At 48.6% G+C, this 13550-nt stretch overlaps 1 protein-coding gene across 6 annotated transcripts in view; it reads left to right on the forward strand.

Annotated features, from left to right (window-relative positions):
• PLEKHA4 (pleckstrin homology domain containing A4) overlaps positions 1-13442 on the forward strand; it is a 33373-nt gene extending 19931 nt beyond the window's left edge. For 5 of the 6 annotated variants that reach the window (XM_053606436.1, XM_053606435.1, XM_053606438.1 and 2 more), the window contains 7 exons: positions 1445-1585; positions 4592-4691; positions 4765-4841; positions 10765-10926; positions 11802-11860; positions 12551-12666; positions 13010-13442. In XM_053606436.1, the coding sequence (XP_053462411.1) occupies positions 1445-1585; positions 4592-4691; positions 4765-4841; positions 10765-10926; positions 11802-11860; positions 12551-12666; positions 13010-13269 (915 nt within the window). In that variant the 3' untranslated portion in view covers positions 13270-13442. The remainder of the gene's footprint in view (positions 1-1444; positions 1586-4591; positions 4692-4764; positions 4842-10764; positions 10927-11801; positions 11861-12550; positions 12667-13009) is intronic. The other variant, XM_053606440.1, reaches the window with a different exon arrangement.
• The last annotated feature ends 108 nt before the right edge of the window (positions 13443-13550 follow it).

Consider the following 13550-nt stretch of genomic DNA (forward strand, 5'->3'; position numbering starts at 1 on the left):
ATAACAAAATCCCAAAATTATAGATATTGGTGTGGATGTGGAGAGAAGGGAACACTTCTACACTGTTGGTGGGAATGTGAGCTAATACGGCCCGTTTGGAAAAAAGTTTGGAGAACACTCAAGGAACTAAAAGTGGACCTACCATTTGATCCTGCAATTCCTCTACTAGGTATCTATCCAGATGATCAAAAATCATTTTACAACAAAGACATTTGCACCAGAATGTTTATTACAGCCCAATTCATAATTGCCAAGTCATGGAAACAGCCCAAGTGCCCATCAACCCTTGAATGGATTAACAAATTGTGGTACACATACACCATGGAATACTATGCAGCCATAAAAAGATGGAGACTTCACATCTTTTATGTTTACCTGGATGGAGCTGGAACATATTTTTCTTAGTAAAATATCTCAAGAATGGAAAAAAAAAGTATCCAATGTACTCAATACTACTATGAAATCAATATATAATTACCTACATATTCATACAAATGGTAAAACATAACAGTAGTCCAGAAAGTGGAAGGAAAGAGGAGAGAAAGGGGGGGAGGCGGGAGGAGGGAGGACATTTGGGCGGACCTCACCTAATGATGCAATGGTACATTTCAAAACTATTAAGAAAAGACTGTAATTGGGATGGATGTGTTAATCAGTTCAATGTAAGCATTTCACATTGTATATCAAATCAGTACACTGAACCCCATAAATGCATCTATGTACACAGTTATGATTTAATAAAAAATAAAAATAAAAAAAAAACAGCTGGGCATGGGTATGTGCACCTTTAGTCCCAGCTACTTGGGAAGCTGAGGTGGGAGGTTGCTTGAGCCCAGGAGTTCAATGCTATAGTGAGCTGTGTTCAGTCCACTGCATTCCAGCCTGGTGACACCCTGTCTCAAAACAAACAAACAAACACTACAGTTAATAAGATGGCAACATAGTACTGCCATAAGGTTAGACAAATAGACCAAAGGACTATTATAGAGTACAGTATTCAGAAACAGCATCACATGTATTTATATGGTGACCTAGTTATGACAGAGGTAACACCGCAGGGCCATACAGAAAAGTCAGTCTATTCAATTCAGTTAGATAGCCATATGGAAAAGAAATAAATCCTGATGCCATAAGTATAGCCCAGCTGATTTCAGACCCTTTCTGTGTCTCCCTTGCATTTTCCTACCTTTTTTTTTTTTTTTTTGAGACAGTCTCACTCTGTCGCCCTGGATACAGAGCTGTGGCATCGGAGCTCATAGCAACCTCAAACTCCTGGGCTTAAGAGATCTTCCTGCCTCAGCCTTCGAGTAGCTGAGACTACAGGCACTTCCCACAATGTGTGGCTAGTTTTTTTTTTTCTATTTTTAGTAGAGATAGTGTCTCACTCTTGCTCAGACAGGACATTTTCCCACCTTTGAGTAACAAATTCCTTTCCTTCCCTTAGGACAGAGCATCTGCTCAGCAGCAGCTGTGGATGGTAGAAGACACACTGGCAGGTCTGGGTGGTCCCCAGAAACCACCCACCCACACTGAGCCTGATCCCCCATCTCCTGTGCTCCAAGGCAAGGAGTCCTCAGAGAAGGAGGTAAAACGCACACATCTGTCTCCTAACCCCCAGCTTCGTGTCCCATCTGTCCCTGGACCAACGCATCCCACCTTCCTCTTTCCTTCTCTCTTGATCAGTTAAGCAATCTCAGGCAAGTATCCTAACCTCTGGAAGCCCTTGCCTCCTTGTCTATTATATTGCCATCATGATCCAGTGAGAAGCTAGATTCTAACAGCTTCTAAGAGTCTCTTGTGTGTATCTCTTCCTGGCTCTGCTTTCAGTGATATTATGCTGGTAGCGTGATAGGAAATCAGCCATGGTAGGAATATTTACACCATAGACATTGGCAAACTACAAATTGCGGTACACTTTTCCTCCAGAGAGGTATTTGTTAAACATTTGCCAGATACCACTAATCATAACTCCCAGGAGGAGAGGTGATAACTAGAAAGTTTTGACACAGAGTAGGCCCTCAGGAGGAGTCAGGAACCACTAGTTGCATCTGGGTTGGAGCCTCTGCTTACTTTGACCTTCATACCTTGTATTCAAAGACCTGGGTTTAGATCCCAGCTGTGCTGTCTTTGTGACATCACACTGAGCCCATTTTGAGCCTCAGTTTTGCCATATGTAAAATAGGAATAGTAATAATGTAATATAATAATAATGATAGGTTTATTGTGGGATTCAACGAGATAATGCAAGTAAAGTGCTTAGCATAGTGCCAAATGGATAATCATTAAACCTCCCACTCATAATGCCTTGCTTCATGCCAGGCATTGTTCTAAGTGTCATACCTGTAAGGACTCAATTCGTAGACCAAAATTAAAACATGGCTCAGAGAGGTAAAGCAACTTGCCTATGGTCACACAGCTGTAAAATAAATGGCAGGGCCGGGTGCAGTGGCTCATGCCTGTAATTCCACCACTCTGAGAGGCCAAGGCGGGTGGATCTCTTGAGCTCACAAGTTTGAGACCAGCCTGAGCAAGTGCAAGACCCCATCTCTAAAAAATACTGGGCTATTGTGGTGGGTGCCTATAGTCCCAGCTACTTGGGAGGCTGAAGCAAGGGTGTCACTTGAGCCCAAGAGTCTGAGGTTGCTATGAACTGTAACACTAAGGTACTCTACTGGGGCAAGAAAGTAAGATTCTGTCTTTTTTTTTTTTTTTTTTGTAGAGACAGAGTCTCACTTTATGGCCCTCGGTAGAGTGCCGTGGCCTCACACAGCTCACAGCAACCTCCAACTCCAGGGCCTAAGCGATTCTCTTGCCTCAGCCTCCCGAATAGCTGGGACCACAGGCACCCGCCACAACGCCCGGCTATTTTTTGGTTGCAGTTTGGCCAGGGCCGGGCCTGAACCCATCACCCTCGGTATATGGGGCCGGCGCCCTACCGACTGAGCCACAGGCGCCGCCCATAAGATTCTGTCTTAAAAAAAAAATAAATGAAATGAAATGAATAAAATAAGATAGGCTCAGCACCCATTGCTCAGTGGTTAGGGCGCTGGCCACATACACCGAAGCAGGCGGGTTCAAACCTGGCTGGGCCTGCTAAACAACAATGACGACTGCAACCAAAAAATAGCCGGTGTTGTGGCAGACGCCTGTAGTCCCAGCTACTTGGGAGGCTGAGGCAAGAGAATTGCTTAAGCCCAAGAGTTGGAGGTTGCTGTGGGCTGTGACAGCACAGCACTCTACCAAGGGCAACATGGTAAGACTGTATCTAAAAATAAAAATAAAAATAAAATAAAATAAGGGTGGCGCCTGTGGCTCAGTCGGTAGGGCACCGGCCCCATATACCAAGGGTGGCGGGTTCAAACCCGGTACCAGCCAAACTGCAACCAAAAAAAGTAGCCGGGCGTTGTGGTGGGCGCCTGTAGTCCCAGCTACTCGGGAGGCTGAAGCAAGAGAATCGCTTAAGCCCAGGAGTTGGAGGTTGCTGTGAGCTGTGTGAGGCCACGGCACTCTACTGAGGGCCATAAAGTGAGACTCTGTCTCTACAAAATAAATAAATAAATAAAATAAAATAAAATAGAAGGCAGACCTGGGATTTGAAATTAAGATATCAGGTAGGTGTGGTGGTTCACACCTGTAATCCTAACACTCTGGGAGGCTGAGGAGGGCGGATCACTCGAGCTCAGAAATTTGAGACCAGCCTAAGCAAGAGCGAGACCCCATCTTTTACTAAAAATAGATAAATTAGCCCAGGATTGTGGTGGGCTATAGTCCCAGCTATACAAGAGGCTGAGGCAGGGCCGTGCCTGGGCTCAGTGAGTAGGGCACCGGCCCCATATGCCGAGGGTGGCGGGTTCAAACCCAGCCCCGGCCAAACTGCAACAACAAAAGAATAGCCGGGCGTTGTGGCGGGCGCCTGTAGTCCCAGCTGCTCGGGAGGCTGAGGCAAGAGAATCGCGTAAGCCCAAGAGTTAGAGGTTGCTGTGAGCCGTGTGATGTCATGGCACTCTACCTGAGGGCAGTACAGTGAGACTCTGTCTCTCCAAAAAAAAAAAACAAGAGGCTGAGGCAGGAGGATGGCTTGAGCTCAGGAGTTTGAGTTTTTTTTTTTTTTTTGAGACAGAGCCTCAAGCTGTTGCCCTGTGTAGAGTGCTATGACATCACAGCTCACAGCAACCTCCAACTCCTGGGCTTAAGCAATTCTCTTGCCTCAGCCTCCCAGGTACCTGGGACTACAGGCACCCGCTACAACGCCCAGCTATTTTTTGGTTGTAGTTGTCATTGTTATTTGACAGGCCTGGGCTGGATTCGAACCCGCCACCTCTGGTGTATGTGACTAGCACCTTAGTTGCTTGAGCTACAGGCGCTGAGCTGAGTTTGAGGTTTCTATGAGCTAGGCTGATGCTATGGCAATCCTCGTTTATAATCTTAATCTTAGTCATACTGTGTCTCAATTGCTAAGTCAGTCCTTCCCTTCCACCTCCCTCCTTCTATTTCCCTTTCCCTTTCTTTCTTTTTTGTTAAGCAGGCCCAGGAATTGAAAAAGGGTAACAATGATAATGATGATAATTACTTACCTTTTCTGATCCTCCAGAGCCTGCTTGAGTCCTTGGAACTGAGTTCCTTTCGGTCCCCTGAGGCTGACTGGGGGCGGCCCCCCGGGGGTGACAAAGACCTGGCGAGCCCTCCCTCAGGTAAGCATCCTGGGCAGATGGGATGTTCTCTGAGTTCCCCCCATCCTCATCAAGTCCCATTCTGTCCTTCCAGGTCTTGGGTCTCCGAGGATCTCCCGGGCTTCCACTCCTGAGGGTCACCATCTTTCTTCCCCACAGCTGGGAAACAAGGTAAGCCATAGGTCCATCTTATAACCCTTTGATCTTACTATCATGGACTCCTCACCTCTGGAGAAGCTAGTAGGAGAGGAAAGTTCTAAGCCTGCCCCCAGAGCAGAGAGCACTATTTGTTAAAGCACTGGGATTGAATTTTGTCTTTGTTACTTCTAAGCTGTGCGACTTTGGACCAGTTATTAAACCTTTCTGTTCTTTCACTTTTTCATCTGTAAAATGGGGATAATAGCAGTACCTACCACCTAGAGGGGACATGAGGATTCAAACTAGATGCATACCTATAAAGGGCTGCAAATAGTACCTGGATATATTAAGTACTTCATTCATTTGTTCACTTAATCGATTCACTCATTCAACAGATATTTATGAACTATCATCTTTGCTGTCCAATGAGGTTGTACAAACCAAAATAAATATGTGGCTATTTACATTTAAATTAAATAAAATTAAAAATTCAAGGACAGGCGCTGTGGCTCATGACTGTAATCTCAGCACTCTAGGAGGCCAAAGTGGGTGGATCACTTGAGCTCAGGAGTTCAAGACCAGTCTGAGCAAGAGTGAAATCCTATCTCTAAAAAAATAACTACTCAGGGCGGCGCCTGTGGCTCAGTGAGTAGGGTGCCGGCCCCATATGCCGAGGGTGGCGGGTTCGGACCCAGCCCCAGCCAAACTGCAACAGAAAATAGCGGGGCGTTGTGGCGCGCGCCTGTAGTCCCAGCTGCTCGGGAGGCTGAGGCAAGAGAATCGCTTAAGCCCAAGAGTTAGAGGTTGCTGTGAGCCGTGTGACGCCACGGCACTCTACCCGAGGGCGGTACAGTGAGACTCTGTCTCTACAAAAAAAAAAATAATAACTACTCAGTCATTCTGGCAAGTGCCTGTAGAGTTTGAGGTTGTGAGCTGTGAGTTATGATGCCATGGCACTCTGTTACCCAAGGCAACAAAGTGAGACTGCCTCAAACAAACAAACAAACAAAAATGGACTCACATGCTCAGTAGCCACATGTGGCCAGTTTCTATCATGTTGGACAGAACATAGGGAGAGCATTTCCATCGTTGTGGAAGGTTCTAATGCACAGTGCCATTTATGCACTGAGGACCAGATAGTGAACAAGAGGGGAAGAAAATCCTTCTTATCTCATGAACTTGATATTCTAGTGGGAGGAAACTTAATAAACAATCAACTTGATTTATCATACATCATTTGCTCCAAGTGCTAAAGACATAAAAACAGCAGGGTTGGGGGTTTGGAAACTTTTGGAAAGGGGTACGATTCTAAACAGTTTGATCTGGAGAGGGTTCATGGAAAAGTGAAGTACTAGAAGCAAGTACTTGAAGGAGGTGAGGGAGTGCACCTTGATGTGATGGAACTGGAAGACTGTTTTACAGGAATACAGAACAACCTTCGCAAAGGTTCAAAAGCAGATGTGGCAGGGGCGGCGCCTGTGGCTCAGTAAGTAGGGCGCAGGCCACATATGCCGAGGGTGGCGGGTTCAAACCCAGCCCCCGCCAAACTGCAACAAAAAAATAGCCGGGCGTTGTGGCGGGCGCCTGTAGTCCCAGCTGCTTGGGAGGCTGAGGCAAGAGGATCGCGTAAGCCCAAGAGTTAGAGGTTGCTGTGAGCTGTGTGACGTCATGGCACTCTACCCGAGGGCGGTAACAGTGAGACTCTGTTTCTACAAAAAAAAACAAAAACAGGTGTTGCCTGGGGCCATTGGAGGAGCAGTTAGAAACCCAGTATGGCTGGAGTGACAGGAAGAGGGATGGAGATGAAGACAGAGAGGGAATAGGAGCAGATCGTGTTTGACCTTGAGGTCCATGGGTGAGGGCTTTGCTCAGTGAACCAGGAGCCAAGGAAGGCTCTGAGCAGGAGATGAGCTGCTGTGAGAGGAACTGGCGCCCTCTGGCGGCCTTATAGGGAACAGACTGTGGGAGGTGGGGCGAGGGCAAAGACAGCGGAGCCACGTGAGGACCAGGATGGTCCAGCTGGGATAGACCATTTAGTTGTTTGCAGTACATTAGAATTGGAGTCGACTTCTGGATATAGTGTACCAGTCTTCCAACTTCATCTCAACCCCCTGGGGCCAGATGTAATTTACAATGCAAAATTTTGTAGATCCTAGAGCAGTAAGGTGATGCAGGGTATTATATAAAACCTCCAGCAGGGTCTGTGTATTATATAAAACCTCCAGCAGGGTCTGGTGCAGCATATCTAATCAAACACATTATGATTTCTCCAATAAAACATATGAATAATTCATACACAATGGGATAAAGGCTATAAATACCATACCAATTTAAATGTCAGCTTTACATAGCAATGAGCTACTACATGAACAAGGCAGTGTGGAATAAAAATAGATTATACGTATATAAGGACATTTTTTGTTTGTTTGTTTGTTTTCTGTTGCCCCAAGCCAGAGTGCCATCAGCAACCTCAAACTCCTGGGCTCCAGCAATCCTCCTGCCCCAGCCTCTTGAGTGGCTGAGACTACAGGCACTCATCACTACACATGGCTAATTTTTCTATAGTTAGTAGAGATCTTGATCAGGCTGGTCTCAAACTCCTGAGCTCAAGGGATCCTCCCACCTCAGCCCCTCAGAGTGCTAGGATTACAAGCACCTAGCCAAGGGACCAGCTGTTTTAAAGGCTAGTTGAGGGTGGTGCCTGTGGCTCATAGAGTAGGGTGCCAGCCCCGTATACCAAGGGTGGCAGGTTCAAACCCGGCCCCGGGCAAACTGCAACAAAAAGTAGCTGGGTGTTGTGGCGGGCGCCTGTAGTCCCAGCTACTTGGGAGGCTGAGGCAAGAGGATTGCCTAAACCCAAGAGCTGGAGGTTGCTGTGAGCTGTGACGCCACAGCACTGTACCAAGGGTGACAAAGTGAAACTCTGTCTCTAAATAAATAAATAATAAAGGCTAGTTGAACTGAGTCAGGATGAATGAAAAAAAGGTTTGCAGAAAATGATGTTCCCAGACAGAAGGAATAAGTTATGTATGCAAAGGTATGGAGATGGTAAGGGAAGAAGCCATTATTTTGTATCTGAAACAGCTGAATGTATTACTTGCTTAAGACTATTTCTCTATGACAATCTTCCTAAGCAAACTGGAGAACTAATCTCAAGAGTGTGGAGCTGAGAAGTTGGGGAACTTCTGGGAGTAGGGCTGTTTAGGAATTGGTTGACCTTAAGCTGTGGAAGTTCTGTGGCTATTGTTTATTGGCTGGCTTTCAGAAGCATGTGCCATCACCCATTGGCTATTTTTAGAAGCATGTGGTCATTATCCATTGGCTGGATTTGAGAAGACCTTGGGAATTACCTGTTGATGAACATATTTAACACCATTTCTTTTTCTTTTTCTTTTTTTTTGAGACAGAGTCTCATGCTATCACCCTGGGTAGAGTGCCGTGGCATCATAGCTCACAGCAACCTCCAACTTGGGCTCAAGTGATCCTCTTGCCTCAGTTTTTCTACTTTTAGTAGAGATGGGGTCTTGCTTTTGCTCAGGCTGGTCTCGAACTCATGAGCTCAAGCAATCCACACACCTCAGCCTCCCAGAGTGCTAGGATTACAGGCGTGAGCCACTTAACACCATTTCTGGTGCTTGCTTCTTTTCATGGATACAAAACCCACCAGTCAATCTCTTCTTGGAAGGAGACAAACTTTTTTTTTTTTTTGGCCAGGGCTGGGTTTGAACCCACCACGTCCGGCGTATGGGGCCAGCGCCCTAGCCCTCTGAGCCACAGGCACCGCCCCGGAAGGAGACAAACTTTTATTCTCAGTAGTGTGGACACGGATTACTGGGGCTTCCTGAGTATCACTGATCTTTCGAATTCCTCCCTCAGTCTACATGGCTCTGAGAGCTGACAGTGTAGCTGCTCAGAGACCCCAGGCAGGGGTCTAGTAGTAAGTTTCAAGGATTTCGAGGCCTCTGAAGGGGAAAGATAAGACCATGAGGTGGCACTAGCACACAGGAGCTTTATTTGGGGGACACTGATAGGTTTGCCTATGGGGAAAATACTTCCCAGTGTGAGACATCCCCCTTCCAAAGGTTACTGTGTGAGGGGTACTGGGCAGGAGGGGAGGAGGGCCAAGGAACTCCTAGAAGACAGAAGTCTTGGAGAGGGGTGGGCCATCCAGCAGCATGGGGGTGGGGGGCGTGTCTCTGGCTCAGAGAGCTCCAAAGAGCAGCAGAGGGCTGGGGTTTATCTTATTTCCAGCTTGCAGATGTTGGGCACAGTTTCACCATGTGTACAAAGCAGGCAGTGTAAATGGCTAAAAATATTTGCTTATTTGGAGGCTAGGCAGGTGGCTCACACCTAGCACTCTGGGAGGCTGAGGTGAGAAGATAGCTTGAGATCAGGAGTTTGAGACCAGCCTGAACCAAGCAAGACTTCTGTCTCTACTAAAAATACGGAAATTAGCCAGAAAAACTATAGGTGGGTACTTGTAGTCCCAGCTACTTGAGAGGCTGAGGCAAGAGGATTGCTTGAGCCCAAGAGTTTGAGGTTGCACTGAGCTAGGCTGAGGCCATGGCACTCTACCTTGGCAACCGAGTGAAACTCTGTCTCAAAAAAACCCCAAAAAACAATTTCTTCGCCGGGCGCGGTGGCTCACGCCTGTAATCCCAGCACTGTGGGAGGCTGAGGAGGGAGAATCGCTTGAGCTCAGGAGTTCGTGACTCGCCTGAGCGACAGTGAGACCCCGACTCGTGAAAAAAATGGAAAAACCCAGCCGGGCGCCGCGGCGAGCGCCTGTAATCCCAGCGGCTTCCGGAGGCTGAGGCAGCGGGGTGCCCGCAGCCCGAGTCTGAGGTTGTGGTGAGCTACCACGCCCACTGCACTCTGCTCAGGGGCATAGGGTGGGACCCTGTCTCAACAAAAAAAAAAAAAAAAAAAAGTGAAGAAATAAAAAATAAGCAACGAAATAAAATAAAAAAGCCAAAAAAAAATAAAAATAAAAACAATTTCTTCGTTGATTCATCTCTGCCCTCTCACATTTTAAGTCCTGGAGGTTAGAAGTCAGCAGTCAAGGTGTCATCAGGCCATACTCCTCTGCAGGTGAGGGGGAGGGATCTGTTCCAGGACTCTCTCAAGCGCTGGTAGCTGCTTGGCTTGTGGCAACAGAACGCTCATCATCACATGGTATTCTCTTCACGTGTGTCTTCTCTCTGGTTTTGGGCAGAGATACAGTGAGGGCAGGAGAGAGCTCATGAAGTAAGGGTGCTATGCTGACCCAAACTAGTCCTCTTCTCTTAACAATCTGGTCAGCTAGTGAGTCCCATTCCTCCTTTTTTTGTTGTCAAGGCCAGTTCAGGGTTGGTCATCAGCAACTTAGAGTCCTGAATAGTTAGAGTGTGAAGAAGCTTGATACATCCAGGAAAGCATGAGTGTGTCCCTCCAGCTGGTGGAGTGAGGTTGGAGAGGGAGGGGGCAGGCCACACAGGGCTTCAGAGGCCTTGGTCCTCAGTGTGTCGGAGGGCCATGGGGCACCATGAGCATAGCAGTGACAGCATCAGCTGTGGGCATGGAAAGATACTGTGGTGAATTTACTGGAACAAGCAAGACTGCAGGTCCAGAAGTTTAGCAAAAAGAGACAAAGAGAGGGGGTGGCGCCTGTGGCTCAGTGAGTAGGGCGCCGGCCCCATATGCCAAGGGTGGCGGGTTCAAACCCAGCCCCGGCCAAACTGCAACAAAAAAATAGCCGGGCGTTGTGGCGGGCGCCTGTAGTCCCAGCTGCTCGGGAGGCTGAGGCAAGAGAATCGCATAAGCCCAAGAGTTAGAGGTTGCTGTGAGCCGTGTGACGCCACGGCACTCTACCCGAGGGCAGTACAGTGACACTCTGTCTCTACAAAAAAAAAAAAAAAAGAGAGAGAGATAAAGAGGCCCCAAAGTTAAGGGCTTGGGGTGCCTCTCTCCTCCCTAGGCCCCCATGGCCCGGCCCCGGATGAGTGCTCAGGAGCAGTTGGAGCGGATGCGCAGAAACCAGGAATGTGGACGGCCTCTCCCCCGCCCTGCCTCCCCCCAGCTCCTCACCCTGGGGAGAACCCTGTCCCCAGCCAGACACCAACCTGAAATGGAGCAAAGGGTAAGGGGACAGTTTTGGGTGGGGGTGGGCGGTGATAGTGGGTTGTCTCAGTTTCCCTGTCTGTAAAATGAAAACACTCCCTATGTCCTTACCCCAAACTGGGTTTCCAGATACATCTCAACTTGTACTTGCACTAAAGTCAGCTTTCTGGGCTCTTTAGCGGCAGGTGGACGAGAGGGAGGGTGAGAGAAGAACAGACTCAGGGATCACAGACCTGGACTGGAAGCTCAATTTTCCTTCTCAGTTGCTATGTGTTGTCACAGGCCAGAGAGAGAGAAAAAAAAATGAGCAAGTAAGAAAACTGATTTTATTAATTTCTCAAAATATGGATACCATCCCAGATCTGCACCTCAGACTGTCTCAGATATCTCAGGATGGTTTCACCTTAGATTTATAGGAAAGAATTAGAGAAGTCACAGGTGTGTGGGGAGAAAAGGAGGGTGAGGGGTTTTTTTTAACTGGAGTTGTTTTCCAAGAGCACAGGTAAAAGGCTGGGTGTGGTGGCTCACGCCTGTAATCCTAGCACTCTGGGAGGTCGAGGCGGGTGGATTGCTTGAGCTCATAAGTCGGAGATCGGAGATCAGCCTGAGTCAGAGCAAGACCTGATGTCTAAAAATAGCCGGGCGTTGTGGCCAGCACCTGTAGTCCCAGGTACTTGGGAGGCTGAGGCAAGAGACTCTCTTAAGCCCAAGAGTTTGAGGTTGCTGTCAGCTAGGATGCCAGGACACTCTACAAAGGGCAACAAAGTGACACTCTGTCTCAAAAAAAAAAAAAAAGCACAAGTAAAGTGAAACACTGTCAGTGTCTCTGGGCAACTTCATTCTCCTCCACTTTACCCTCAGATGAGGAGTCCTAACGTACCAATTCCTTTCCAGCCTGTCCTAGGGCACTCGGGAGCCCAGAAGTGGCTCAGAAGCTCTGGGTCCTGGAGTAGGTAAGGAACTGGAGGGCAAGTCGAGGGAGCAGGAAAATCGATTGGCAAAAGGGGGAAGGATTGTTATTATGAAAGTGTCCTGAGTCCTGAACTACAAGTCACAAAACTTCTAGAGATGGTAGAGTTCTTAGAACAGCTGAAACAAAATCCGAAAGCCGTAGATCTGGTCAGACACGGCGGCTCACACCGTGTAATCCTAGCACTCTGGGAGACCAAGGCAGGAGGATCCTTTGAGCTCAGGAGTTCCAGACTAGCTTGAGCAAGAGCAAGTTCTTGTCTCTACTAAAAATAGAAAAACTACCCCAGCATGTGGCAGACGCCTGCAGTCCCAGCTATTCAGGAGGCTGAGGCAAGAGCATCACTTGAGCCTGAGTATGAGGTTACCCTGAGCTATGACTCTTCCAAGGCACTGTACTCAGGGTGACAGGGTGAGACTCTGTCCCCCGCCCTCTTTAAAAAGTCCTAGATCCCCACTTGGAACTTTAGTCCCCATAATTTTGCTTGGTCGACAGCAAACGCTGCCCTTCATCAGAAAATCGGGTAGAATTGACGCGCGACCGAACTCCAAATCCTACAGGGCGCGGGGAGGGCGCGGGCGCGCAGTGTTTAAAGTCCTTTAAGGTTACGCGCTGGGAAGGACGCGCGCGGCGCGGCTGTATATTTCTTTCCCCCATCTTCTCTTTTTGCTAGTCCGAGGAATACCATCCCTTACTTGCCGACATCTGGAGGCCACCGGGAGCGGGTCCTCAGCCTCTCGCAAGCCCTGGCCACTGAGGCGTCGCAGTGGCACAGAATGATGACGAGAGGTGAGGGGCTGGGAGTCTCCTAGCTCTGGGAGAGGAGGGGTCTGTGGGCCGCTAGGAAGTTTTCGTCTTAGTGAGGAAAAGAGCTAGGCAGGGCTTGGGAACTCTAGGTCCCAGCAAGGGGGACCGTGGTCCTGGATACTAGGGAGGAGGGTCGGAGGAGGAGGTTGAGGGGGCGGACATCGGACTCTCAGCAAGGAATGGACTCAGGGGTCCAGACTTCTGGGTCTAAGGAAGGAGAAAGTTGGGGGACTACACTCCCGGGTCCGAGAGAGGAAAGGCCTGGGAGTCTGGAGTCCTGAGTGCCGAAGTTTTATCATCCTCATTCTGAACTTATCCTCTCCAGGTGGAAATCTTGACTCACAGAGAGACCCTGTCCCTCCTGCGCCGCCGCCTCCGACGGATCTTACAACCCAGGAGACCCCTCCAAGATCTCCTCGGGTGGCTAATTCCAGTACTTCAGGGTTCTCCCGTGGAGGTAGTGGACAAGGCGGAGGCCACGCCCCCTGGGAGTCCGCGTGGGATTCCGGGACGGTCTCCGGAGCCCTGACCCAAGATGAGGGGGCGTGGCCTCTGCGAGTCACTCTGCTACAGTCCAGCTTCTAACCCGCCCAAGCGCAACAGCCAATCGGTGCGGGAGAGCATGGCCTGGAGAAACCTTAAGGGCATCTGGGGGCGTGGTGTATCCCATTACGTGTCCTCGGAGGGGACTGGTTTCTAGGTTCCAAGATGGTTTTCCCAATACTGTCCAAATTTGGATTAAAACTTTGAAGTCTTTAGTTAATAGTTTTATTTCTCTTTATTTGGGGTTGTCACACTGCGGTCTCTGAGGGTCAGAGCTGGGGTTGTGGACCATGGGCCTGCAATTTGTATGTCTTCAGGAGGAG

This window comes from Nycticebus coucang, chromosome 10 (genome assembly GCF_027406575.1).
Source record: "Nycticebus coucang isolate mNycCou1 chromosome 10, mNycCou1.pri, whole genome shotgun sequence".
In the NCBI taxonomy this organism is placed as follows: domain Eukaryota; kingdom Metazoa; phylum Chordata; class Mammalia; order Primates; family Lorisidae; genus Nycticebus; species Nycticebus coucang.